Genomic DNA, 25,908 nt, shown 5'->3' on the forward strand with positions numbered 1-25,908 from the left:
GTTGAAGCAGGTGCTATCACAACATTTAAAAGACATTTGGACAAGTACAAAGATAGCATAGGTTTAGAGGGATATGGGCCAAATGCAGGCAGGTGGGTTTGGTGTAGTTGGGGCATGTTGGTCGGCGTGGGCAAGTTGGGCGGAAGGGCCTGTTTCCATGCTGTAAGACTCTAAAAGACATCGGGAAGTGGAGGTGAGTATGGGGATGGGCAAGGCAAATATTTGGACTTTGGTCACAGATCAGCCATGATCTCAGCGGATGGTAAAACAAGTCCAAGGCGATAAAGGAAGCATGCAGGTACAGCAGGCAGTGAAGAAAGACAATGGAATGTTGGCCTTCGTAACAAGAGGAGTTGAGTATAGGAGCAGAGAGGTCCTTCTACAGTTGTACCGGGCCCTGGTGAGACTGCACCTGGAGTACTGTGTGCAGTTTTGGTCTCCAAATTTGAGGAAGGATATTCTTGCTATTGAGGGCGTGCAGCGTAGGTTCACTAGGTTGATTCCCGGAATGGCGGGACTGTCGTATGTTGAAAGGCTGGAGCAATTAGGCTTGTATACACTGGAATTTAGAAGGATGAGGGGGGATCTTATTGAAACATATAAGATAATTAGGGGATTGGACACATTAGAGGCAGGAAACATGTTCCCAATGTTGGGGGAGTCCAGAACAAGGGGCCACAGTTTAAGAATAAGGGGTAGGCCATTTAGAACGGAGATGAGGAAGAACTTTTTCAATCAGAGAGTGGTGAAGGTGTGGAATTCTCTGCCTCAGAAGGCAGTGGAGGCTAGTTCGTTGGATGCTTTCAAGAGAGAGCTGGATAGAGCTCTTAAGGATAGCGGAGTGAGGGGGTATGGGGAGAAGGCAGGAACGGGGTACTGATTGAGAGTGATCAGCCATGATCGCATTGAATGGCGGTGCTGGCTCGAAGGGCTGAATGGCCTACTCCTGCACCTATTGTCTATTGTCTATTGTCTAAATAAACCAAACATTCTCCTAAAAGAAAAACACTGGCAATACTGGCAATGATAGCAGACCACCCGTTTACACAATCATTCCCATCTTCGTTCAACGTGTGCCATCACAGAAAAAGATAGTTGAATAATGGTCAAAGTGAGAAACCCTGGCATATTTTCCTCCACTTGAGATCAACTGCGGATTATCGTTACGATCAGTGGCTTGAAGCCAAGACCCAGGAGAGACTTAGATCTAATTTGGGCAACAGACGTACTGACTGCCGCAAAAATATAAAGAGTTGGTGCAACTCAGCCTGTGAGGCAGCATCAGTCAAAGGAAGTCAACAGACAATATTTCGGGTCAGTGTGAAGAAGGATCCTGACCTCAAACATCATGGGTACATTTCACCCCACAGTTGCTGCCAGATCTGCTAAGTTCATCCAGCACTTTACCTTTTTTTGCTGGCGATTCCAGCATCTGCAGTTTCTTACGTTTCCCTACCAACCGATGTATGTAGTTAGTTAATAGACAATAGACAATAGGTGCAGGAGAAGGCCATTCGGCCCTTCGAGCCAGCATCACCATTCAATGTGATCATGGCTGATCATTCCCAATCAGTACCCCGTTTCTGCCTTCTCCCCATACCCCCTGACTCCGCTATCCTTAAGAGCTCTATCCAGCTCTCTCTTGACTCCCGCGTGAAGAACAGGATGTGAAACTTACTGGATGCCGAGAGGATTTCTTTGTGCAGCTTGTAAGTCATCACTGGCTCTTCAAGATTCCTGTATTGAACCGAGAGGGGATTTTATTCTTTATTCAAGACAAGAGGTACAGTTTTGCAACAAAACAGAACGATAAATGATGTCCATAAATTCCACATTCCTTCTTTGAACTCTTGTGTAAAACCTGTGTACGGCAGTGCAGGAACAGCAAGTAAATGTGCAGAATTAGGAATAAAGCCAAAGCTAGAGGAACAGCACCTCCGCCTGGGTCATCGACAACCCACTGGCACGAAGAAGGGTCTCGACCCGAAACGTCACCCATTCCATCTCTCCAGAGATGCTGCCTGACCCGCAGAGTTACTCCAGCATTTTGTGTCTATCCACTGGCATGGGCATTTTATTCTCAATGTCAGGTAACCTACTTCTCCTTTGTCCCTTATCTTTCATTTTGATCTACTCAGATTCTCCCACACGCACCCTTCTTTCCAATCGCATGCCCACAAGTCCCCCCCCCCCCCCCTCCCCCATCACCAAATTTCTTTTGGAGATAGACACAAAAAGCTGGAGTGACTCAGTGGGTCAGACTCGCTGAGTCACTGAAATGCTGTCTGACCCGCTGAGTCGCTCCAACGTTTTGCGTCTATCTTCGGTTGAAACCGGCATCTGCAGTTCCTTCCTACTCAAATTCTTTCCCTTCACCCACCTATTCCATCTGCCCATTGCCCACACACTGCCCCCACTTGCTCCCCTACCCCTCACTATTCCCATCTCCCCACATCCCACCGAACCATATTTGGCCCCAGGCTTCACCTACTTGACCCACCAGGCTCCATCACCCACGGCCCTTTGTTGCCTCCACCTTTCACCTCCCTGCCTCTGTCGTTATTTCTACCCTTCCCTGTCCCAATTAAACCCTTCCTCGCCTGGTGCCACCTACTGCCCGCCAGCTCTAGCCCCACCCCTCCTCCTCAATGCTGTTATCTTCCCTCTACTATTTCAGTCCCAGCCCAAAACATTGACTGTCCATTTCCCTCCACAGATGCTGCCTGGCCTGCTGAGATTCTCTAGTAGTTTGCTATTGTGTTCCAGATTGCAGCATCTGCAGCCTCGAGTTTCCAGGTGGTACTTGGTGCTTACACGTTTTCACAGGCATGTTCCACATAAACAGGTTTACATTTCAGCAGTAAATGCATGACTAACAAAGCCCCAGGTTAAGGAGTAAACCCACACACTGGGAAAGTTATCAGTCAGGTTCTTGGGGAAGAGGTTCATCTCCCAATACCTTTGCCTTTCTACCAAATGAGGTTATGGAAAAGGACGGCACAATGGTGCACCTGGAGGAGCCGTTCCCTCGCAGCCACAGAGACATAGAAACATAGAAAATAGGTGCAGGAGTAGGTCATTCGGCCCTTCGAGCCTGCACCGCCATTCAATATGATCATGGCTGATCATTCAGCTCAGTAGCCTGTACCTGCCTTCTCTCCATACCCCCTGATCCCTTTAGCAAAAAGGGCCACATCTAACTCCCTCTTAAATATAGCCAATGAACTGGCCTCAACTACCTTCTGTGGCAGAGAATTCCACAGACTCACCACTCTCTGTGTGAAGAAATGTTTTCTCATCTCGGTCCTAAAAGACTTCCCCCCTTATCCTTAAGCTGTGTCCCCTGGTTCTGGACTCCCCCAACATCGGGAACAATCTTCCCGCATCTAGCCTCTCCAACCCCTTAAGAATTTTATATGTTTCTATAAGATCCCCCCTCAGTCTTCTAAATTCCAGCGAGTACAAGCCCAGTCTATCTAGTCTTTCCTCATATGTAAGTCCCGCCATCCCAGGGATCAATCTGGTGAACCTTCTCTGTACTCCCTCCAAGGCAAGAACGTCTTTCCTCAGGTTAGGAGACCAAAACTGCACACAGTACTCCAGGTGCGGTCTCTCCCGGGTACATTCCTCAACTCGAGTGCTATCTATGTGGAGTTTGCACCTTCTGTTGTGAACACTGCCCAGTCCATCACCAGCTCCAGCCTCCCCACCATCGAAGGGATTTATCGGAGTCACTGCCTCAAAAAGGCAGCCAGCATCATCAGAGATCCACACTACCCTGGCCACACACTCATTTCACCCCTGCCATCTGGAAGAAGGTACAGGAGCCTGAAAACTGTAACGTCCAGGTTCAGGAACAGCTTCTTCCCTACAGCGTTCAGGCTATTAAACATCACAACCTCAAATAAGCTCTGAACTACAATAGATTATTATTATTATTATTATTTACAGTGTACTATGTTTACATATTCTGTTGTGCTGCAGCAAGTAAGAATTTCATTGGTCTATCTGGGACAAATCACAATAAAACACTCTTGACTCCCTGTGACCACGTGGGTTTCCTCCGGGTGCTCCGGTTTCCGCCCACAGCCCAGAGACGTGCGGGTTTATAGATTAATTGGCCTCTGTAAATCGCTCCTAGTGTGTAGAGAGTGAATAAGGAAGTGGAATGACATGGAACTAGTGTGAACGTGTGATCGGCACGGACTTGTTACGCACAAGGGCCTGTTTCCATGCTGTATCTTTAAACTAAAGGAAACTATCCAGAAGGTTAGATGTTATTTGGCCTTTATTTCCCATGGTGTGTTTTAGATGGGCATTACATCTGAGGACAGTCAGTGGTGATGGGGACGAAGGATTCACAGATTTGGAGTAAAAGTGAAGGGAAATAAATCACAGAACACTCCTGCATTTCTAACCTCCGGTCACCACCCCTGGTCAGCTACACTGCTGAACTGGAGCCAATCTTCCTCTCTGCCATTCCATAGGGCAACTCTCCATCTCCCTCCATAGATGCTGACTGACTCACTCACTGAGCTCCTCCAGCACTTTATTTTTCTGCTCTAAACTTCCGATCACGTGACGCATCTACCTATGACTAAAGTACAGTTACAAACCCGTTATTAAATAATACTGTGTAGGAAGGAACTGCAGATGCAGAGTTACCTGAATGGTGACCAATTAGGAGAAGGGGAGATGCAACGTGACCTGGGTGTCATGGTGCACCAGTCATTGAAAGCAAGCATGCAGGTGCAGCAGGCAGTGAAGAAAGCGAATGGTATGTTGGCATTCATAGCAAGAGGATTTGAGTTTAGGAGCAGGGAGGTTCTACTGCAGTTGTACAGGGCATTGGTGAAACCGCACCTGGAGTATTGTGTGCAGTTTTGGTCTCATAATCTGAGGAAAGACGTTCTTGCCTTAGAGGGAGTACAGAGAAGGTTCACCAGATCGATCCCTGGGATGGCGGGACTTTCATATGAAGAAAGACTGGATAGACTAGGTTTGTACTCGCTGGAATTTAGAAGACTGAGGGGGGATCTTATAGAAACATATAAAATTCTTAAGGGGTTGGAGAGGCTAGATGCGGGAAGATTGTTCCCGATGTTGGGGGAGTCCAGAACCAGGGGTCACAGCTTAAGGATAAGGGGGAAGTCTTTTAGGACCCAGATGAGAAAACATTTCTTCACACAGAGAGTGGTGAGTCTGTGGAATTCTCTGCCACAGAAGGTAGTTGAGGCCAGTTCATTGGCTATATTTAAGAGGGAGTTAGATGTGGCCCTTGTGGCTAAAGGGATCAGGGGGTATGGAGAGAAGGCAGGTACGGGCTACTGAGCTGGATGATCAGCCATGATCATATTGAATGGCGGTGCAGGCTCGAAGGGCCGAATGACCTACTCCTGCACCTATTTTCTATGTTTCTATGCTGGTTTACACCAAAGATGGACACAAAATGCTGGAGTAATTCAGCAGGACAGGCAGCATCTCTGGAGAGAAGGAATGGGTGGCATTTCAAGTCGAGACCCTTCTTCAAGGAAGAGGGAGTCTGGAGATACGGAAGGGTAAGTTGTTGATGGATATTCACCTATCACGTCTACATGAGAGTGAAACAAAACAATGACCTCGAGAATTTCCCCAGGAATGAGGACTGCTGCAAGGATCATTACTGAACAAAATCATTTCTATCGGCTATGAAAATAATTAAATGCTTTCCCCTTCGCAACATCACAAACTCGGTCAGTGGAAGAGAGCTGGGTGCACCTGAATCTACAGTTGCTGGAATCTTCAACAAAACACAAAGTGCTGGAAGGACTCAGCGGTTCAGGCAGCATTTGGGGAAGGAATGGAGAGGTGATATTTCAGGTCGGGACCCTTCTTTAGACTGGGAAGATATTTAGCCGGTGTTCTTCGGGATGTGAAAGAACTCCTCTCCAATTTTTCTACTCTTTGGAGGCAACACAGTACAATGATAGAGTTGCAGCCTTACAGCGCCAGAGACCCAGGATCAATCCTGACAACATGCGCTATCTGTATGGAGTTTGTACATTCTCCCTGTGACCGCGTGGGTTTTCCCCGGGTTTCTTCCCATACTCCAAAGACGTACAGGTTTGGAGATTAACTGGCTTCGGTAAAAATTGTAACATTGTCCCTAGTGTGTTGGTTAGCATAGAGGATTATCATTGGTTGGCGTGGACACAGTGGGCAAAAGGACCTGTTTCCACGCTGTATCTCTAAAGTCTGAAGTCTTTGTCTCTGGTTTCCATTTGGTGTGTCTCAACTACAACATGTCCTCTACCACATTCAATGAAGGTGTAAACCACCTCTTTACATCCTGCATCGCTGATTAGGACAACTGTACAAGCCATTATACAACCCTGGTTTTACACTTCCAATTATAATGAAAAGCAACTGATATGAATCTTGCCCTTCTTGCCTACTGAAATCACTAGCAGTGCATCAGGCATCACATTTGAGGTTATTAACTGGTCTGCAATTTATTGCATTGATGCACAAAAACACCTTGAGCTGCACCGCCGACGTTAATGATTGATTGCATTTATCCTGGACTGGCGTTTGGCAGAGAAGATAATTGCCTTTGGAGCCACCTCAAGCTGCAGACCCTGAATTAAATGTGTTCCCAGTTCCACAGTCGAGGAAGGCAGTCCAACAGAAGGATCAGAAACTAAGATTTAAAGGATGCACATTGCTTCAGCAAGGACATTTAGATCTTTTGTTTTTACAGAAATGGGATGGTGCAAGTGTTGGGAGCGATGACGAGGTGGGTGGGCAAGGAAGCCATAACACAAAGTAGAAGATCTACTACATGTTTAATATCAAAAGCAGCTAAAAACACCTCAAAGAAATGAAATCAGATAGCGGTTGACAGGGAGCCAATACAATAAGCTGTTTGGGAGAAGAAAAAGGCTGGTATTAAGAGAAATAGAAGGGTGGTGAAAATTAAAAGACCATTAAGGACAGAATTCAGTGAATTGCAAACAGAGTAAGACCATAAGACATAGGAGCAAAATTAGGCTATTCAGTCCATTGAATCTACTCCGCCATTCTATCATGGCTGATCTACTTTCTCAACCCCATTCTCCTGCCTTCTCCCCATAACCTTTGACGTTCTTCCTGATCAAGAACCTATCAGTCTTCTCTTTAAAATACCCAATGACTTTGCCTCGACAGTCGCCTGTGACAATGAATTCCACAGATTCAACACCCTGTGGTAATGAAATTCCTCCTCATCTCCATTCTAAAGGTATGTCCTTATTCTAAGGCTGGGCCCTCTGGTTCTCGACTCTCCCATCACTGGAAACATATTTTCCACATCCACTCTATAAGGCCTTATCATTATTCAATAAACTTCACAGAGATCCCCCTCGTCCTTCAAAACTCCAGCGAGTACAGACCCAGGGCTGTGAAACACTCTTCCTATGTTAATGTGAAAACTTCAATTGCCAACAGTTTACTGCAATGCGTTGGCTGAGATCAGGAAGGAAACAGGGGCATTGTTTGGACAAACGCTATATTTCCAGAATTGTGGGACTGGATCCAGAGAAATGTTTGCAAGTAGGACTAGGAGAACCTTAAATATGAAGGGTCCAGGAACGGGACAGAGAGCAGGGCAGAGAGCTGGCTGAGCAGGTATTGATTCAGGGAGGCACAAGAAACTGCAGATATTGGGATTTGGAGCAAGAAAATACCCTGCTGTAGGAACTGGAAGGCAGCATCTGTGGAGGCAGAGGGCTAGATGACATTTTGGATTGAAACCCTACACTGGCCCATGAGGTGCAGTGCTTTGCGTGAGCTGCAGTCTTTTGCAGTGGCCGTCAGAGTCAACGGAAAACAGCACAAGTGAGGACTTGGGTCGGAATTGGGCAGCTTGCAGCCCAGCGGTATGAACATTGACTTCTCCAACTTTAGATAGTTCCGCTGTCCCTCTCTTCCACTCCCCCTTCCTAGTTCTCCCTCTATCTTCCTGTCTCCACATATATCCTTCCTTTGTCCCGCCCCCCTGACATCAGTCTGAAGAAGGGTCTCGACCCAAAACGTCACCAATTCCTTCTCTCCTGAGATGCTGCCTGACCTGCTGAGTTACTCCAGCATTTTGTGAATAAATACCTTCAATAGACAATAGACAATAGGTGCAGGAGGAGGCCATTCGACCCTTCGAGCCAGCATTCAATGTGATCATGGCTGATCATTCTCAATCAGTACCCCGTTCCTGCCTTCTCCCCATACCCCCTGACTCCGCTATCCTTAAGAGCTCTATCCAGCTCTCTCTTGAATGCATTCAGAGAATTGGCCTCCACTGCCTTCTGAGGCAGAGAATTCCACAGATTCACAACTCTCTGACTGAAAAGGTTTTTCCTCATCTCAGTTCTAAATGGCCTACCCCTTATTCTTAAACTGTGGCCCCTTGTTCTGGGCTCCCCCAACATTCGGAACATGTTTCCTGCCTCTAACGTGTCCAACCCCTTAATAATCTTATACGTTTCGATAAGATCTCCTCTCATCCTTCTAAATTCCAGTGTATACAAGCCTAGTCGATTTGTACCAGCATCTTCAGTTATTTTCTTACACTTGGGTCGGAAAAGTGGACTGGAGACGGGGTGGTGGTTTGCATGAAAGGCGGGAGTGGGATTTACAGTGCCCTGTAGCTTGGAGTCTGGAGAGAGGATGAACAGTCAGCAAACTAACAGGAATGCTGCTTTGGCAAAAACCTCCAAACTTACTGGAACAATAGGAATGAGCAAGCCAACCCCTGTGTCCTCTCCAGTGCTTGGTTGTAAACAAAAATGTGCCACGATTAATAGACATACATGTGACGTGGCCAGTTAACAAAATAAGTTAGTTTAGAGATACAACATGGAAACCAGCCCTTCGGCCCATCACAATGAATGGCGGTGCTGGCTCAAAGGGCCAAATGGCCTCCTCCTGCACCTATTTTCTATGTTTCTATGTTTCTGTTAGCCTTTTGAAATTCATGAGTAGAAATAAAGAACTGCAAATGCTGCCTAATCCACAAAAAGGCACAAAGTGCTGGAGTAACTCAGCAGGAGAGGCAGCATCTCTGGAGTAACTCAGCAGGAGAGGCAGCATCTCGGGAGTTACATGGATAGGTGACGTTTCGGGTCGAGACCCTTCAGGCCCATTTCTCTGCTGACACACACCCTCAACCCAAAGTATGTGGTGTGAGCTTAGTAGTGCATATTAAATAATGGTTTGGTGCTGAGATGAGGTTGTGATCAAAACCTGTGCAAGGTGGTTCAGTGGAATAATGGTTGACTGGATATAGCTGTTCCTATCCCGGCCATTATACATCTTCACTCACTGGGTCATCTCACCATATTGGCTCCACCTCTGAGAATATATCAAACTTCCAAAGGTTTAGTTTAGTTTAGTTTAAAGATACAACGTGGACACAGGCCCTTCGGCCCACCGACCAGCGATCCCCGCACACCAGCACTATCCTGCACACTAGGGACAATTTACAATTTTTACCGAAGCCAATTTACCAACAAAACTGTACGTCTTTGGAATGTGGGAGGAAACCAGAGCACCTGGGAAAAACCCACGCGATCACAGGGAGAACGTACAAACTCTGTACAGACAGCACCCGTAGTCAGGATCAAACCCGGGTCTCCGGCGCTGTGAGGCGGCAACTCCACCACTGCGCCACCGTGCCGCACTATTTCATCATATGTACAGGAGAGAGCACACTGACCGATTGCCTGGTGCAGTAAAGTGAATGCTCAAAAACCACAGGGCACTGCCGAAAGTGGTGGACATTGCCCCGGCCCAACATGAGTACCCGCCTCCCAGTGAAGAAGGTTTTCAGAAAGCGCTGCCTCAAAGAAGCAGATATTATCAGAAAGCCACACCATCCTGGCCATGTTTTTATATCATTGCTACCATCTCAATGGTATCATCATGAAGTTGGCACAGGAGCCTGAGAACCATGACAGCTATTTCCCAATAAATCATCAGGCTCTTGAAGCATCCTGGGAAACCCTAACACAGCCCTGCCTCAGCATGGAAACCCCATGGGCATTGCACAACGAAAGTCGCACCAAGGGATAAAAAGACAGAAAGTACTGGAGTAACTCAGCGGGTCAGGCAGCCTCTCTGGAGAACATGGATAGGTGACGTTTTGGCTGAGGACCTATCCCCAGTCTGGTTGAGGGTTGGGGGGAAGAAAGCTTGAAGAGAGGGGGGACAGGACAAAGCCAGGCAAGTGATAGGTGAATGCAGGTAAGGGGAGTAGGGGAGGGGGGGTGTTGATAGGCTGATGGTAGGACAAAGCTCAAAGATGAAAGACAAAAGGTGTGAGATGAGGATAGTTGTGAATTTTGAAGCCAGAGGAAGGAATGTTGGTGGAAGGGGAGGTGGAGAGGAGGAATTGGTAACCATGCAGTTGGGGACAAGAGAAGGTGGCGGGGTTGGGGGGAGGGGTGGGGGGTGGGGGGATCTGAGATTTTGGTTACTTACCTAAAAGTGGAGAATTCATCGTTCATACTGTTGAGCTGTAAACTACCCAAGACTATCATCCTAACCACCCATGCCTTACATCCTATCGTTGTCCCGCCCCCTCCCCTGACATCAGTCTGAAGAAGGGTCTCGACCCAAAACACCACCCATTCCTTCTCTCCAGAGGGCGGTCATGGTGGCGCAGCGGTAGAGTTGTTGCCTTACAGTGAATGCAGCGCCGGAGACCCGGTTCGATCCCGACTACGGATGCTGTCTGTACGGAGTTTGTACGTTCTCCCCGTGACCTGCGTGGGTTTTCTCCGAGATCTTCGGTTTCCTCCCACACTCCAAAGACGTGCAGGTTTGTAGGTTAATTGGCTTGGTAAATGTAGAAATTGTCCCCAGTGGGTGTAGGAGGGTGTTAGTGTGCGGGGATCGCTGGTCGGCGCGGACCTGGTGAGCCGAAGGGCCTGTTTCCGCGCTGTATCTCAACAAAAAAAAAAGATGCCTGCCTGGCCTAAGTTACTCCAGCATTTTCTGTCTCCCTTCGATTTATACCAGCATCTGCAGTTTTTTTCCTGCACAAACAGAATATGAGTTGCTGTTCCTCCAGTTTGCATGCGGCCTCACTATGGCAATGGAGGAGGCCCAACGCAGAAAGGTCAGTATGGGAATGAGAAGATTAGAGTTCAAATGGTTAGCAACCGGGAGATCAAGTAGGCCTTGGTGGACCGAGCACAAGTGTGCGGTGAAACGGCCACTATGTACTTTGGCTTGCTCCATTATTCACTTGAATAATTGATGACACGCAACAAAAGCTTTTCACTGTACCTCAGCACACGTGACAATAAACTAAACTGAACTGAGCGGAATTTATCGTATATTTATTTGTTGCGTTGATGTGTGTGTAAGGTAGCAGTGTGAAAGGATTTCATTGTTCTGCTTCACTTGGCAATTAAACACTCCTGACTCGATTCCTAGTTTCAGATATTTTTGGAGTTATGTTCAGAGAATCCGCCTGGTAACAGGCCCCTCACCTACAGAGTTCATCGATCACCGTTTGCACTAGTTCCAAGTCATCCCACTTTCTCATCCACTCCCGACACTAGGGGCAATTTTACAGAGGCCAATTAACCTACAAACCCGCACATTCTAGGGATGTGGAAGGAAACCGGAGCACCCAGAGGAAATCCACACAGTCACACGGAGAACATGCAAACTCCACACAGGTAGCACCCGAGGTCAGGATCAAACACCAGTTCTCCAGTGCAAAGAGGCAGCGGCACAGTGGCGTAGCGGTCAAGTTGCTGCCTTACAGAGCAAGAGACCTGGGGTGCTGTCTGTACAGAGTTTGTATGTTCTTCCTGTGACTGTGTGGATTTTCTCAGTGTGCTCCAGTTGCCTCCCACATCCCAAAGATGCACAGCTTGGTAGGTTAATTGGCTTCTATAAAAAAATTGTCCTTCGTGTGTGGGATAGAACACGTGTATGGTCAGCACAGACTCGGTGGGCCGAAGGGCCTGTTCCCATGCTGTAACTCTAAACTAAACTAATCCTTCACCAGCTGCACCACTCTGCCGCCTTAAATTTATGATTTGAGCTAATCTGAAGCGTTAGCCTTGTCTCCATGTCTATTATATCTCAATAAAAATTGTTACTGACAGGTCAGTTGCCAAAACCTGAAGATCACTCTTTCCATCCACTGAAAATGAGAGGTCAAATGCACAACAGCATCTTACGCGTGAAGCTACAAGTCGTTTCCTACCTGAGGTAGTGCTTGAATGCGCTGGTGATTGTCTTTATGTCCCACTCGCTGTTCTGCAGGTCAACGTCACCCGGATGGTTTGGATCTGAGGAACCAGGAACTGTAATCACTACACAGCTACAGCCAGTTAGGTCAGTGAACTACACCCAGAGGAGCTTTGCTATATTACCAGGATATTGCACTGCCTGCAGGTTTGCAGAACAGAGGAAGGGGACGTGGGAATGGAAAAATGTCAGCGTGCCATATTTACGCAAGGGATATCGGTTAGAATAGCCCGTTAGAAACTACTTCTCAAATCTTGCGTTACCATCTGATGCACTAAAACTTTGCGTGCTCAGGTTAACTTTCTACAACCTCATTTCCATTCGTGGTATTTGCTGAGAAGCTCATCACCCTTGACCAACTTTCCGGCCTACTGCTCTGAAGGAGCCAAATATCCTCTTAATTCAACAAAAATGCGTCTTCATCCGAGCATAAATGTCATGATGCAACCCTATAAGACCTTGCTTAGACAATAGACAATAAATGCAGGAGGAAGCCAGTCAGCCCTTCGAGCCAGCACCGCCATTCAATGTGATCATGGCTGATCATTCTCAATCAGTACCCCGTTCCTGCCTTTTCCCCACACCCCCTGACTCCGCTATCCTTAAGAGCTCTATCTAGCTCTCTCTTGAATGCATTCAGAGAATTGGCCTCCACTGCCTTCTGAGGCAGAGAATTCCACAGATTCACAACTCTCTGACTGAAAACGTTTTTCCTCATCTCAGTTCTAAATAGCCTACCCCTTATTCTTAGGCTGCATTAGGAGTATTGCATGCAGTTCTGGCATCCCCCTTTACAGGAGGGATAGGGAGGCTTTTGGAGAGAGTGCAGAGAAGGTTTACTGGAATGCTGAAGATAGACACAAGCTGCTGCTGCAGCAGCTCAGCAGGTCAGGCAGCATCTCTGGAGAAAAGAAACAGGATCAGAACCCATCCTCAGACTGACTAGAATGCTGCCTGGATAAGAAGGTATTAGCTACAAGGAGAGGCTGGACAAACCCGATAGAAGCTTACAAAACAATGAGGTAAGTTAATTGCCATGGTGTGTTTTAGTCAGATCCTGTTCACACACAATACGTGTTTAACTACTAGTATTATAAGGTAGTAATAAAAGGAGATAAATAATTTAAGCTTGAGAGCAAAGCTAGTACATCAGCAGTTAAGCAAGAATTGTGATAACATTATTTAATAAAACTATTATTATTTTAGCTTTATTTATTGGCAAATCACATAACAAGACAAGGAAGCAGTCTGATAACTAAAATGGCATTCACTCAATGATTTGGCCATATATATATATATATATCTAAAATAATTTCCTCTGATTTGTACTTACAGCCATGCAAGAGAATTCATACATTTTTTGCTGTACTGTTGGTGCTCTGCACTTGACTAAGTTTATCATCTCATCCTACAGACTCTGCCAATGTGTTGGGCACTTCACTCATTTTGGTTTAGGTTTGGTGAGAGTTCATAGCTCTTACAAGTGCATTAATTCCTCTTTGTGTGTGTGTCTCTCTCTCCCTCTCCCTCCACTCCTCATTAATCTATTAATCCGACCATATACATTTGAATCACTTTAGCAAGCCAGGCCCCACTCTGTCAGAGGTGTTCTCCTTGTGCTATCCATCTCGGCTCCATTTTCCCTACAACCTCAATTTATTTTCTCTCCTTGAGTTCAGGTAAAGGGTCTTTGAAACATGAATCTTATTCCCTTTTTCACCGACGCTGCCTGACCTGCTGAGAGTTTGCAGTGTTTTTCTGATCTATTTCACATATCCATCCTCTGCAATTTTATTTTCATTTTCAAAAACCATGTAGTTAAATAAATAAAACCAAGATTATGCTTTGCTACGTTGAGTATAAAAGCCAGGAAGGCATGTTTCAGCTTTGCAATACTTTGGCCGCATTTGGAGCACTGTATGCAGTTCTGGTCACCCCATTATAGGGAGGATATCGATGCTTTGGGGAGGGTTCCAAAAGACGTTTACCAGAATGATGCCTGGATTAGGATTAGCTACAAGGAGAAGTTTGACAAATTTGGGATCGTTTTCTCTGAAATATTAGAGGTTAAGGGGAGACTTGATAGAAGTATATAAAATTATGAGAGGCATCGACCGGGTAGACAGTCAGAAAACATTTCCCCAGGGTAGAAATGTCAAAGACCAGGGGTCGTAGGTTTATGGTGAGAGGAACAAAGCTTAAAGGAGATGTGTGGGACAAGCTTGTTTTGAAACACAGAGGGTGGAGGATGCCTGGAACAGGCTGCCAGGGGTGATGATGGGGGCAAATACAACATGGAATTTAAGAGGCTTTTAGATAGGTACATAAATATACTGGGAATGGAGGAATACAAGTCCTGTGCAGGCAGAGGAGATTAATTTAATCTGGCATTATGTTCAGCATGGGCACTGCGGGCAAAAGGGCCTGTTACCGTGCCATACTGTTTATGCTCTATGTTCTAATAACTGAACAAACCTACTTAATGCTAGTTTGAGACACTGGAGACTCACAATCACCTTTCTATTCTCATTCAATGGAAGTGGGGCTCTGTGGGAAAGTTTACATTTACTGGTCAGCCCGACACTTGTGCATTTCAGAAACTAGTTGAGAATCAACTGTATTAATTCAGATCTGCCATCAAACATAGGTCCAGACCAAATGAAGATGGCAGATTACCCGAAAAGCATTAAAGACCAGTGGGGCTTTTGTGGTAAACTTAGATTTCTGATAATTATATTTGCTTTTTAATCCAAACTTATTTCCTAGTTTCGTTTGCCAAATCAGTGGTGGGATTTGAACTCTAATCTGTAGATTGTGCCATGTAGTGTTGCTGCCTCACAGCGCCAGAGACCCGGGTTCGATCCTGACCACGGGTGCTGTCTGTACGGAGTTTGTACGTTCTCCCCGTGACTGCGTGGGTTTTCTCCGGGTGCTCCGGTTTCCTCCCACACTCCAAAGACGTGCAGTTTTGTAGGTTAATTGGTTTTGGTAAAAATTGTAAATGGTCCCATGTGTGTAGGAGAGTGCGAGTGTAAGGGTCGCTGGTCATCGCAGATTTGATGGATTGAAGGACCTGTTTCCGCCGCTGTATCTCTAAGTTAAACTAAACTAAAAATTGCCAATCCAGTGATATAATCTGTATGATAAGATGCACCAAACGATCCTCACAGGCTGCATCTGATATGAATGCCCCTCAGAGGAAGGGAAATATTAAAGCGGGTGGTAAAAAAGAATAAAGTCATGGAGTATTGGTCTGAAGAAGGGTCTCGACCCGAAACGTCACCCATTCCTTCTCTCCTGAGATGCTGCCTGACCTGCTGAGTTACTCCAGCATTTTGTGAATAAATACCAACCGGTCAGGCAACATCTCAGAAGAATATGGATGGGTGGCGTTTTAGGCTGGGATCCTTCTTCAGACTCTCGGGTTTAATATTTTATTGTTCCTAGGCAGCTCTAGACATCAGAGGAAAGCACCAGTAATTTTCTCAAAAGCAGTGTTCTCACCAAAATACTGAGTTAGTAGTTTCTGTACTTGGAAGCTGCTGCCAACGGTTCTGTAAACACCCTCGGTAGTGATTCCTGCTAAGGTAAATAAATCAAAATTTGCAACTTTATTAAAGTGGGATTTAACATTGATCTCTGCTTTTATTTCTTAGAAAGGTTTTCACTGAGTTAAATGAAAGGGAAGCTTGTTCTGTTAACACGAACCACTCTGCCTCTTCCCAGCTGGGCCTCTGTGGTACAGGAGGTGTGAGGCAATATGGAGGACCAACCAGCCCATCATATGCCTCGAAACACAAAGTGCAGGAGGCAATCAGCGGGTCAGGCAGCATCCGTGGAGGGAACTAAGCCCACTATTCCATTCTCTGCCAGATCCAGGCTTTCATCCAGGGATACTTCTCCTTCCCAACATCCACCAAGGAACACAAGCTTTCCCAACTCCAGGCTGGAGCCCCCGCCCCCCCCTCTCCTACCCCCACCCCCCCACCTCTCCTACCCCCACCCCCCCCACCTCTCCTACCCCCACCCCCCACCTCTCCTACCCCCACCCCCCCCCCACCTCTCCTACCCCCACCTAACATCATTGCCAAGAGATCCATGTGTTTTTTTTAATCCAGCAAAAAACACTGCCTGACCCACTGAGTTTCTCCGGCAGTTTGTGTGGTGATCAAGATTCCAGCATCTGCAGGATCTTATGTGTCCATCGTACTGGCTGCTCCAATGCATGGTTCCTGGGAAATGGCTTGGAAGCAGGCAGGGCAGACTGAATTTGCAGTGTGTTGCTGGATCTCACCCATCCACGCTACTGGGGACAGGGTGGGAGTCCATTGCTGCAGAGAGGTCTCGGGTTAGGGCACAGTGCACATCTGTTGCCATGTGCTGCACCAGAGACCCAGTGCAAATGTGCCCTGGGGGCTTCTCCGATAGTACACTGATTCGAGAAGTTAAGGCTTCATTGATAATGGGAAGCAAATGTCTCACCTTGGGATTCCACTGCATTAATGCATCTCCTCACAAACCTCAAGCCAAGATCAGTCAATTGCACTGAAAGAAAACCATGAAGCCAGTTAGGATTCACTGACTGACTCCGCATTGAGTCACTAATAGGCAACTTCAAAACGCTCAAAGTACAAAAGAGAAGATGAAATACATACTTTCCTCTGGTTTCGCATTTGGAGTGATATAGATCTGGAATTCAAAGCAGAGAAAAGACCATCAGTGAATTGGGGACTGGGTAAGATTGACTCTCAGTTCAAGACTTCTCCCAATGAAGATTCCTCTCAGGAGATGAAGCTGTAAACATCCAGGATAGAAGTTTGCCCAACTACACTCTTCTGGACAGTTCTACCAGTGGAATTTCAGGTACAAGATGCATAGCTGCCGATGATGAGGGGGGACCTCATTGGATCAGTCTGAAGAAGGGTCTCGGCCCGAAATGTCACCCATTCCTTCTCTCCAGAGATGCTGCCTGATCCGCTGAGTTACTCCAGCATTTTGTGATACCTTTAGATTTGTACCAGCATCTGCAGTTATTTCCCTAGATATTACAGATGCTCGTCCTGGAACTTGCCAACTCTGCTGCAGGTTTCCATCTGCAACTTTTACTCAATGTTATTCTTTCCTTTGGTCTTGCCTGAATTGCTGGACATTCTCTGCACCTCTGACCTGCATTTCACAGCTAAGGCAAGTCCATTTGTTGTATTGCATCCGACCACACTCCATCCTCCCTCACTAACGTATCATCCCGATGTTGTCTTCAACAGTTTCGGTTTATGTTTATTATTGTCACAAGTTGCTAATTACAGTAAAAAGCTTTATTTTAGACTTAGATTGTAGAGAAACAGCGTGGAAACAGGCTCTTTGTCCGACCGAGTTCAGACCAACCAACAATCACCTCCTACACTCACTATCCTACACACTAGCGACAATTTATAATTTTCACCGAAGCCAATTAACCTACGTCTTTGGAGCGTGAGAGGAAACCGGAGCACCTGTAAAAAACCCACGCGGTCACAGGGAGAACGTACAAACTCTGTACAGACACCACCCATGGCCAGGATCAAATCTGGGCCTCTGGCACTGTAAGGCAGCAACTCTATCGCTGCACTACTGTGCAGTCCCTGTTGTGCTTGCTATCCAAACAGATCATACATACCATACATAGACATAATCAGTTCAAATCCAAATACACTAGATAGAGCAAGGGGAAAGAAACAGGGGAATGCACAATGTAGTTCTTGCCACTGTGGCACATTGTAGCGCATCAGTTCCTTAAATAAAGTCCAAAGTCCTCATTGGTGTAGAGGTGAATCGATCAGTACCCTAGCTTATGGAAGGACTGTACAGAAGCCTGATAACAGAAGGGATGAAGCTGCTTATGAGTCCGATTACATTAGCTGCTTTTCTGAGGCAGTGTGAAATATAGGTAGAGTCGATGGTGGAAAGTCTGGCCCGTGTCTGGGCTGGGCTACAACTCCAACTCTCGGCCATTTATTGCGGTCTTGGGCAGAGCTGTTCCTAAACCAGGCTTTGATGCAACAGGACAATATGCTTTCTATGGTGCATCTGTGAATGTTTGTAAGAGTCACTGGAAAGATGCTGAATTCTTGAGGAGGTGGCAATGGTGTGCCCTCTTAGCTGTGGCATCAAAGTGGTTGGTCCAGGACAGATCATTGGTGATATTAACACCAAGCAACTTGAAGCTCTCAACCATTTCCCCATCTGCATCATTGATACTGATTGGGGCATGTATTTAGTTTAGTTTAGAGATACAGCGCGGAAACAGGCCCTTTCGACCCACCGGGTCTGGGCCAATCAGCGATCCCTGCACATTAACACTATCCTATACCCACTAGGGACAATTATTACATTTACCAAGCCAATTAACCTACAAACCTGTACGTCTTTGGAATGTGTGAGGAAACCGAAGATCTCGGAGAAAAGCCGCGCAGGTCATGGGGAGAACGTACAAACTCCATACAGACAGCACCTGTAGTTGGGATCAAACCTAGGTCTCCGGTGCTGCATTCGCTGTAAGGCAGCAACTCTACCGCTGCGCCACCACACCACCCTACTGCACTAAGCTTCCTGAAGTCAATAATTGGCTCCTTTGTCTTGCCGCCATTGAGGGAGAGGTAATTGTCCTGAACCATGTTACGAAGTTCTCCACCCCCTTCCTGAACTCCGTCTCGCCATTGTTTGTGATTCGGCCCACCATAGCGGTGTTGTCTGCAAACTTGTAGATGGAATTAGAGTTGGATTTGGCCGTACAGTCGCTAGCGTAAACATAATATAGTAGGGGACTGCGAACACAGCCTTGCAGGCACCAGTGTTGAGCAGTATTGTGGAGGTGGTGTTCTCACCTATCCTCACTTATTGACCTCTGTGGGTCAGAAGGTTGAGGATCCAGTGGCAGCGGGGGTGGGGGGGAGCTGATCTCTAAGGACCTGGAGTTTTGAGAAGAGGATGGATGGGATTGTAATGTTAAAGGCAGAGCCAAAGTTGATAAGTAGGAAACCAGTCCAGTCGACCAGAGCAACCTTGGTTTGGCCAGTATTGGATGAGGTATTGGAGGGAGGGGAATGAACGTTTCCCATGAATCCACAATTCTCTCCACCAGTCTTCTGATAGTGAACCAGGATCCTTCTACACAATATCCTTCACAGAGCCCCATTCTAAACCCTGTGTCTTCAATCAATCACCCTAGGGTGACCAGAGTTGGACAGGCATTTGCATTACTGCAGAAAAACTACCACCATCAATCAGACCGCAAAAACACTTTGGTGAATCGCAGTAGTAAACTTTTACTAAAACATACACCAAAAAGCAAACTTTACAATGAGCTATTTATTCACAAAATGCTGGAGTAACTCAGCAGGTCAGGCAGCATCTCAGGAGAGAAGGAATGGGCGACGTTTCGGGTCGAGACCCTTCTTCAGACTGATGTCAGGGGGGCGGGACAAAGGAAGGATATAGGTGGAGACAGGAAGACAGTGGGAGATCTGGGAAGGGGGAGGGGAAGAGAGGGACAGAGGATCTATCTAAAGTTGGAGAAGTCAATGTTCATACCACTGGGCTGCAAGCTGCTCAGTCAAAATATGAGGTGCTGTTCCTCCAATTTCCGGTGGTACTCACTATGGCACCGGAGGAGGCCCATGACAGAAAGGTCAGACTGGGAATGGGAGGGGGAGTTGAATGAGCTAATGAGCTAACTTTACAATGCGCTAACTTCTCATCCAATTGCTCCTTACTGAAGAATATGAAAAATTAGCCGAAGTTGACGCGGCAATTATTGCCATTGCTGATTTCACTTGGTGAAACCAGTGATCTCACTCTGGAGACCAGAAGTCTGATGAGAATCTGCCATCGCCATGGGTCAACTAAGGACAGACTGAGCCCGACAAGGTTGACCAGTAGTTCAATTTGGACGAGGGAGGGAGCTTTGGACAAATCCTTACAATTAAATAGTCTGTAGGCTGAATAGATTCGTTTTCCATTCTCACAAAAAAAATAATCCCCCAAATGAGTGCAGGAAATTTGTTTGTGGAGCATTACCAACTCTTCCATTAGCATCTGTGTTCAGGAGCCACAAAGCTTCTCTGGCACATCATACTGCAGAAGGGCTTCTTCTGTGTACTCCTTTGTGATTACACAAGATAGAATTTTTCGAGAGGGAGAAAAAAAATGTACCTAGTCCCAATGGCCAACATTCCACATTAGAGACACATTCTGGAAATGAATCATCATGCTGTAACCAACACACTCGCATGCTTTCTCCTCAATATTTATTTGAGTTAAATCCAGATGCAATATGCTTCCAGTGCAGCCGCAGAGTTTGCCAGGACGGTGTTACGAAATCTACTTTAGGATTTTTGATGAGGTGCTAATATTGGATAATGAACAGGCATTTTTGTTAAATGGGTTTGGCTCGTTCCGGTACATTATGGATTGATTATAGCACCAGCCCTGGATAAGTACTTTTGCTTGCTTAGCTTGCACTTTGACTTAGGGGACATGGGCAGAGGGGGAGGAAGAAGCTACATGGATGTTGGATACAATTCCCTCTCTTACCGTTATCACTTTCTAGCTGTTCCATCAATGGTGTTGTCTGCTCTCTCCCGTTGGTATTGAGCTACACTTTCTTCCACTCTGTCTTCCAAATCCCAACTTCAAAACGTGAATCACTGCACAACCTCCTACTCCAATTAAATTTGGCAGCACCTTCCCAACTTAACACCTCCTAGCATCTCCTGACCACATCTACTTGGTTTGTCTCATCTTCATTCAACCTCAGTTTATCACTTTTGAGCTAACAATAATATACAATACAATACAATATATCTTTATTGTCATTGTACAGGGGTACAACGAGATTGGGAATGCCTGGAGATCCCTGCATGGATAAAAAGGGCTTGTATTCACTGGAATTCAGAAGGATGAGAGGGGATCTTTTTAGAAACATATAAAATTCTTAAAGGATTGGACAGGCTAAATGCAGGCAAAATGTTTCTGATGTTGGGGGAGTCCAGAACCAGGGGTCACAGTTTAAGAATAAGGGAAAGGCCATTTAGGACTGAGATGAGGAAAAACTATTTCACCCAGAGAGTTGTGAATCTGTAGAATTCTCTGCCACATAAGGCAGTGGAGGCCAATTCACTGGATGTTTTCAAGAGAGTTAGATTTCTTCGGGCTAAAGGAATCAAGGGATATGGGGAAAAAGCAGGAACGGGATACTGATTTTAGATGATCAGCCATAATCATATAGAATGGTGGTGCTGGCTTGAAGGGCCGAATGGCCTATTCCTGCTCCTATTTTTCCATGTTTCTATGCATATACACATTCATAATTCAAAACCATTCACATTCCCTGGGACCATAGAGAAATGAATGACACAGATCCAGCCAATTTTCCTCAACTATTCTATATGTTCCAAATGTATTTTTGCACTAATGTCTTGGTTATTTTTGCAGCATTTTTCTTTTCACAGTCTTTGCCATTGTCCTGTGCCTGTGATGTTGCTGTAAGCGAGATTTTCATTGTACATGTTCCTCACTGTACTTGTATACACAACAATAAACTTGACTTGGTGTTATATCCCACATCTCTTCCGAGCTTTCCTCATGTGAATCAATAAACAGTATTGCATGGTAGAAGCAAGGAGCTTCAGATGCTGATTTACAAAGGAAAGACAGCAAAATACACCAGCAGTTTGTGTCTTTCCAACATCATTCCATTCTCCTTCCCATGACTCCCAGCCCTCCCTTAAAACTGTCTGTGCTCTCTGCTTCATCTGGTTGCCAGTGGGTGTGAGTTCTGCCTTGTTGCTCGTATTTGGGTAGAGAGTTTCTTGATCCTCTGAATTACCCATTAGATTTCTTGGCGGACCATCTTAGAACAATAGTCTCTAGTATCTAGGAAATAAATGGGTGTACTGTGGATAGGGTGAGCAGTTTTAAATACTTGGGAGTCCACATCAAAGAGGATCTGACATGGGCAACGCACATTGCTGCACTGGTGGGTAAGGCAAAGCAGCGCCTTTACCACCTTAGACAGCTGAGGAAATTCAGAGTGTCTCTTAGGATCCTTCATTGCTTCTACTCTGGAGCATCCTGTCCGGCAACATTACAGTCTGGTTTGGGAACAGCTCTGCCCAGGACAGGATGGCCCTGCAGAGAGTAGTGCGTTCGGCAGAACGCACCATGGGAACTACACTCGCCCCCCTGCAGGACCTATACATCAGGAGGTGTAGATCCAGAGCAAGCAAGATTATGAGGGACGCCTGGCACCCCAGCAACGGACTGTTCCAGATGCTACGGTCAGGCATCTGTGAAAACGGAGAGGATGAGACGGAGTTTCTTCCCACAGGCCATCAGGACTGTTAACTTTTATAACTCCAGGGCTAAATTTTGTTTTCTCTGTATTAACCTTTATTTATATGCTGTAACTGTAATTCTTTTTTTTGCACAATCCGCAGGCATTGCCACGTTCATTTCACTGCACATCGTGTATGTGTATGTGACAAATAAACTTGACTTGACTTGACTAGTAATGCTCTCCTTCACACATGGAAACATTCTCCTTGCATTCACTCCTGTCCACACATTTTGTAATTGTGACAGGTACTACTCGACCACCCCTTATACTTCTGTTTCCAAGAAAAAAAAGATGCATAATCTCACATTTTTGGCATTGTCTTTGCAAATCATCTCTGCACTCTGGTGCCAAATTTCCTTTTTTTAAAATAATATGCCAGACAGAAATATGTGTTGTACTTAAAAGTGTGGTAGAACATTGTGCAGTACAGCTGTTGTACAACTTACTTTCTTCACTGTCCTATCCCTCCTGAAATTATATCTCGTACTTGGTTTTCCCTTCTTTTGAATATATGAAGTGGGTCTTTCTTTCATCTCATTCACCAGAAGGGGAACCCATAGCAGCTACTTGTAGTTATTGGCACATTTACACTCAGAGTTGCCTTTGCTCCTTCATCCCATTTAGGCGTACATCTTCAAAGTAAACCCCTTTGTTGTCCTTTCTATCAAATAAAAACGTGTCACCTTGCCAATTATTTGCCCATTGTGCAAGTTTAATGACAAAAAAATGTTTTAAAGCAATTGCTGGGTATTTGAAATAAAACAGAAATTGCTGGGAATGCTCAGTGGGTCAGGTGGAATCTACAGTGAGAGAAACAGGGGTTAACAATTCCAATCGAAGATCACCAAAATCTAATGGGTCATCAGGTCTCTAGCCATGAGAATGATAATTTGAAAGGCAATTTGATCTAGATGGACAAGGTTCATGATTGATTCATTAAAAGGTAGATAAAGGGAAGCCGTTCCCATCGACAGAGGGCAAATGACCAATGGCAAAGATTCCATGTTACAAACGAATTATTAAGGAAGAAAGTTTTCGTGCAGTGATCTCAAAGCACAGCCTTAAAATCTGGTGATTGCAGAGGCATTGCGGGTTTAAACAACAAGTCGTTACATTTTTTTAATTGGGCTGCGGAGAAAGTAGAAGTGATTGGATTCCTCCAGAAAGAGTCAGCAAAGAACTGAGACGCTTAATGGTCTGATTCTGGGCTTTAATGGAGTCATAGCATGGGTTATACAGCATGGAAACATGCCCATCGGCACAACTTGCACACACTGACCAATATGTCCCATCTACACTAGTTCCACCTGCATACGTTTGGCCCACATCCCTCTAAACCCATCCTATCCATGTACTTGTCTAAATGTTTCTTAAACATCGTGATAGTACCTGGCTCAACTACCTCCTCCAGCAGCTCGTTCCATACGCCCACCACCCTTTGTGCAAAAAAGGTTACCCCTCAGATTCCTATTAAATCTTTCCCCCTTCGCCTTAAACCCATGGTACTCTTGTTCTTAATTCCCCTTCTCTGGGCAAGTTACCTGATCTATTCCTCTCGCGATTTTGTACACATCTACGAGATCACCTGTCATCCACCTGCGCTCCAAGGAATAGAGTCCTAGCCTGGGGCTCACGTTGTCGACCTCCCCGTGGTGAGCCCTGTCAACTGACCTCACTCAGTCAGGCGAACGACAACAAACAGAGACAGCAGAAGCAGAAGCAGCTTCGTAACTTCTGCTGCCTCAAACGCAAGAAGAAGAAGGAGAAGTCCTAGCCTGCTCAACCTCTCAACTTTGCTCAGGTCCTAGAGTCCTGGCAACATCCTCGTAAATCTTCTCTGCTCCCTTTCCAGTTTGACACCATCAGGACTACAATTTTAGATGCAGTTGCAACCATGCATGTGTTTCGGTACACACCAATTCCACCTGGAAGTTCGCAGAGGAGGAATCGATGTGGGGGCAGCTTGACCCAGGTACTGTGAGCGTGGCGCTTTGTTCACAGAGACTGATCAGCAGCTCAGCAACTTACTGCAGCATCAGGGGAAAAGCATCGTTGGAACCCCTGACAACAGTGCAATCCAAGTCAATAAATATATTTCACAAGGACATAGATTTCTCGACACATGGCATCAAGAGTACTGAATCTGACGGAGGTTAAACAAGAGTGAATGGCCAAATGACCTTTGCCTGCTCCTATTTTCTACGTCTGACACTCAATGGGGTTCATTTTAATCTCATTCAACAGGAGGGAAGCCTGTTGGTTTCATGCTTTATAGACAATAGGTGCAGGAGTAGGCCATTCGGCCCTTCGAGCTAGCACCAACATTCAAAGTGATCATGGCTGATCATTCTCAATCAGTACCCCGTTCCTGCCTTCTCCCCATACCCCCTGACTCCGCTATCCTTAAGAGCTCGATCTAGCTCTCTCTTGAATGCATTCAGAGAATTGGCCTCCACTGCCTTCTGAGGCAGAGAATTCCACAGATTTACAACTCTCTGACTGAAAAAGTTTTTCCTCATCTCCGTTCTAAATGGCCCACCCCTTATTCTCAAACTGTGGCCCCTGGTTCTGGACTCCCCCAACATTGGGAACATGTTTCTTGCCTCTAACGTGTCCAACCCCTTAATAATCTTATATGTTTCGATAAGATCCCCTCTCATCCTTCTAAATTTTAACTTTGCCCAAAGTTACCCCCAAATTACTACAACAGAACATTAAATCAGACCTGGTCTGTAGCAACCCGGTCCTCACCAGCATTAGCTTCAGACTGCAATCCCAACCTCCAAATTGATTCATTTGAGGAATGCCACTCCAGGGATAAAACTCTCTTCTTTTTTGCCCCAAAGAGAAAGTTATTTTGTCACCGACCATCCATGGAAGATGTATAGAATGAAACTACAGATGCTGGTTCACACCGACGATAGGTACAAAGTGCTGCAGTAACTCAGCGGGACAGGCAGTATAAGGTCATGAGGAATAGGAGTAGAATTAAGTCATTCGGTCCATCAAGTCTACTCCGCCATTCAATCATGGCTAATCTATCTCTCCCTCCTAACCCCATTCTCCTGCCTTTTTTTAAAGATTTTTTTACATTTAGATTCTACAGCGCGGAAACAGGCCCTTTCGGCCCACCAAGTCCGCGCCGCCCAGCGATCCCCGCACATTAACACTATCCTACACACACCAGGGACAATTTTTACATTTACCCAGTCAATTAACCTACCTACCTGTACGTCTTTGGAGTGTGAGAGGAA

The 25,908-nt window shown here is 45.9% G+C and overlaps 1 protein-coding gene across 3 annotated transcripts in view; it reads right to left on the reverse strand.

Annotated features, from left to right (window-relative positions):
- ophn1 (oligophrenin 1) overlaps positions 1-25,908 on the reverse strand; it is a 195,949-nt gene that overhangs the window by 66,218 nt on the left and 103,823 nt on the right. For 2 of the 3 annotated variants that reach the window (XM_078412147.1, XM_078412145.1), the window contains exons 12-16: positions 16,935-16,968; positions 16,762-16,824; positions 15,784-15,861; positions 12,236-12,320; positions 1,679-1,737 (exon numbers count right to left, since the gene is read on the reverse strand). In XM_078412147.1, the coding sequence (XP_078268273.1) occupies positions 1,679-1,737; positions 12,236-12,320; positions 15,784-15,861; positions 16,762-16,824; positions 16,935-16,968 (319 nt within the window). The remainder of the gene's footprint in view (positions 1-1,678; positions 1,738-12,235; positions 12,321-15,783; positions 15,862-16,761; positions 16,825-16,934; positions 16,969-25,908) is intronic. The other variant, XM_078412146.1, reaches the window with a different exon arrangement.

Source organism: Rhinoraja longicauda, chromosome 15 (genome assembly GCF_053455715.1).
Source record: "Rhinoraja longicauda isolate Sanriku21f chromosome 15, sRhiLon1.1, whole genome shotgun sequence".
Classification (NCBI taxonomy): domain Eukaryota; kingdom Metazoa; phylum Chordata; class Chondrichthyes; order Rajiformes; family Arhynchobatidae; genus Rhinoraja; species Rhinoraja longicauda.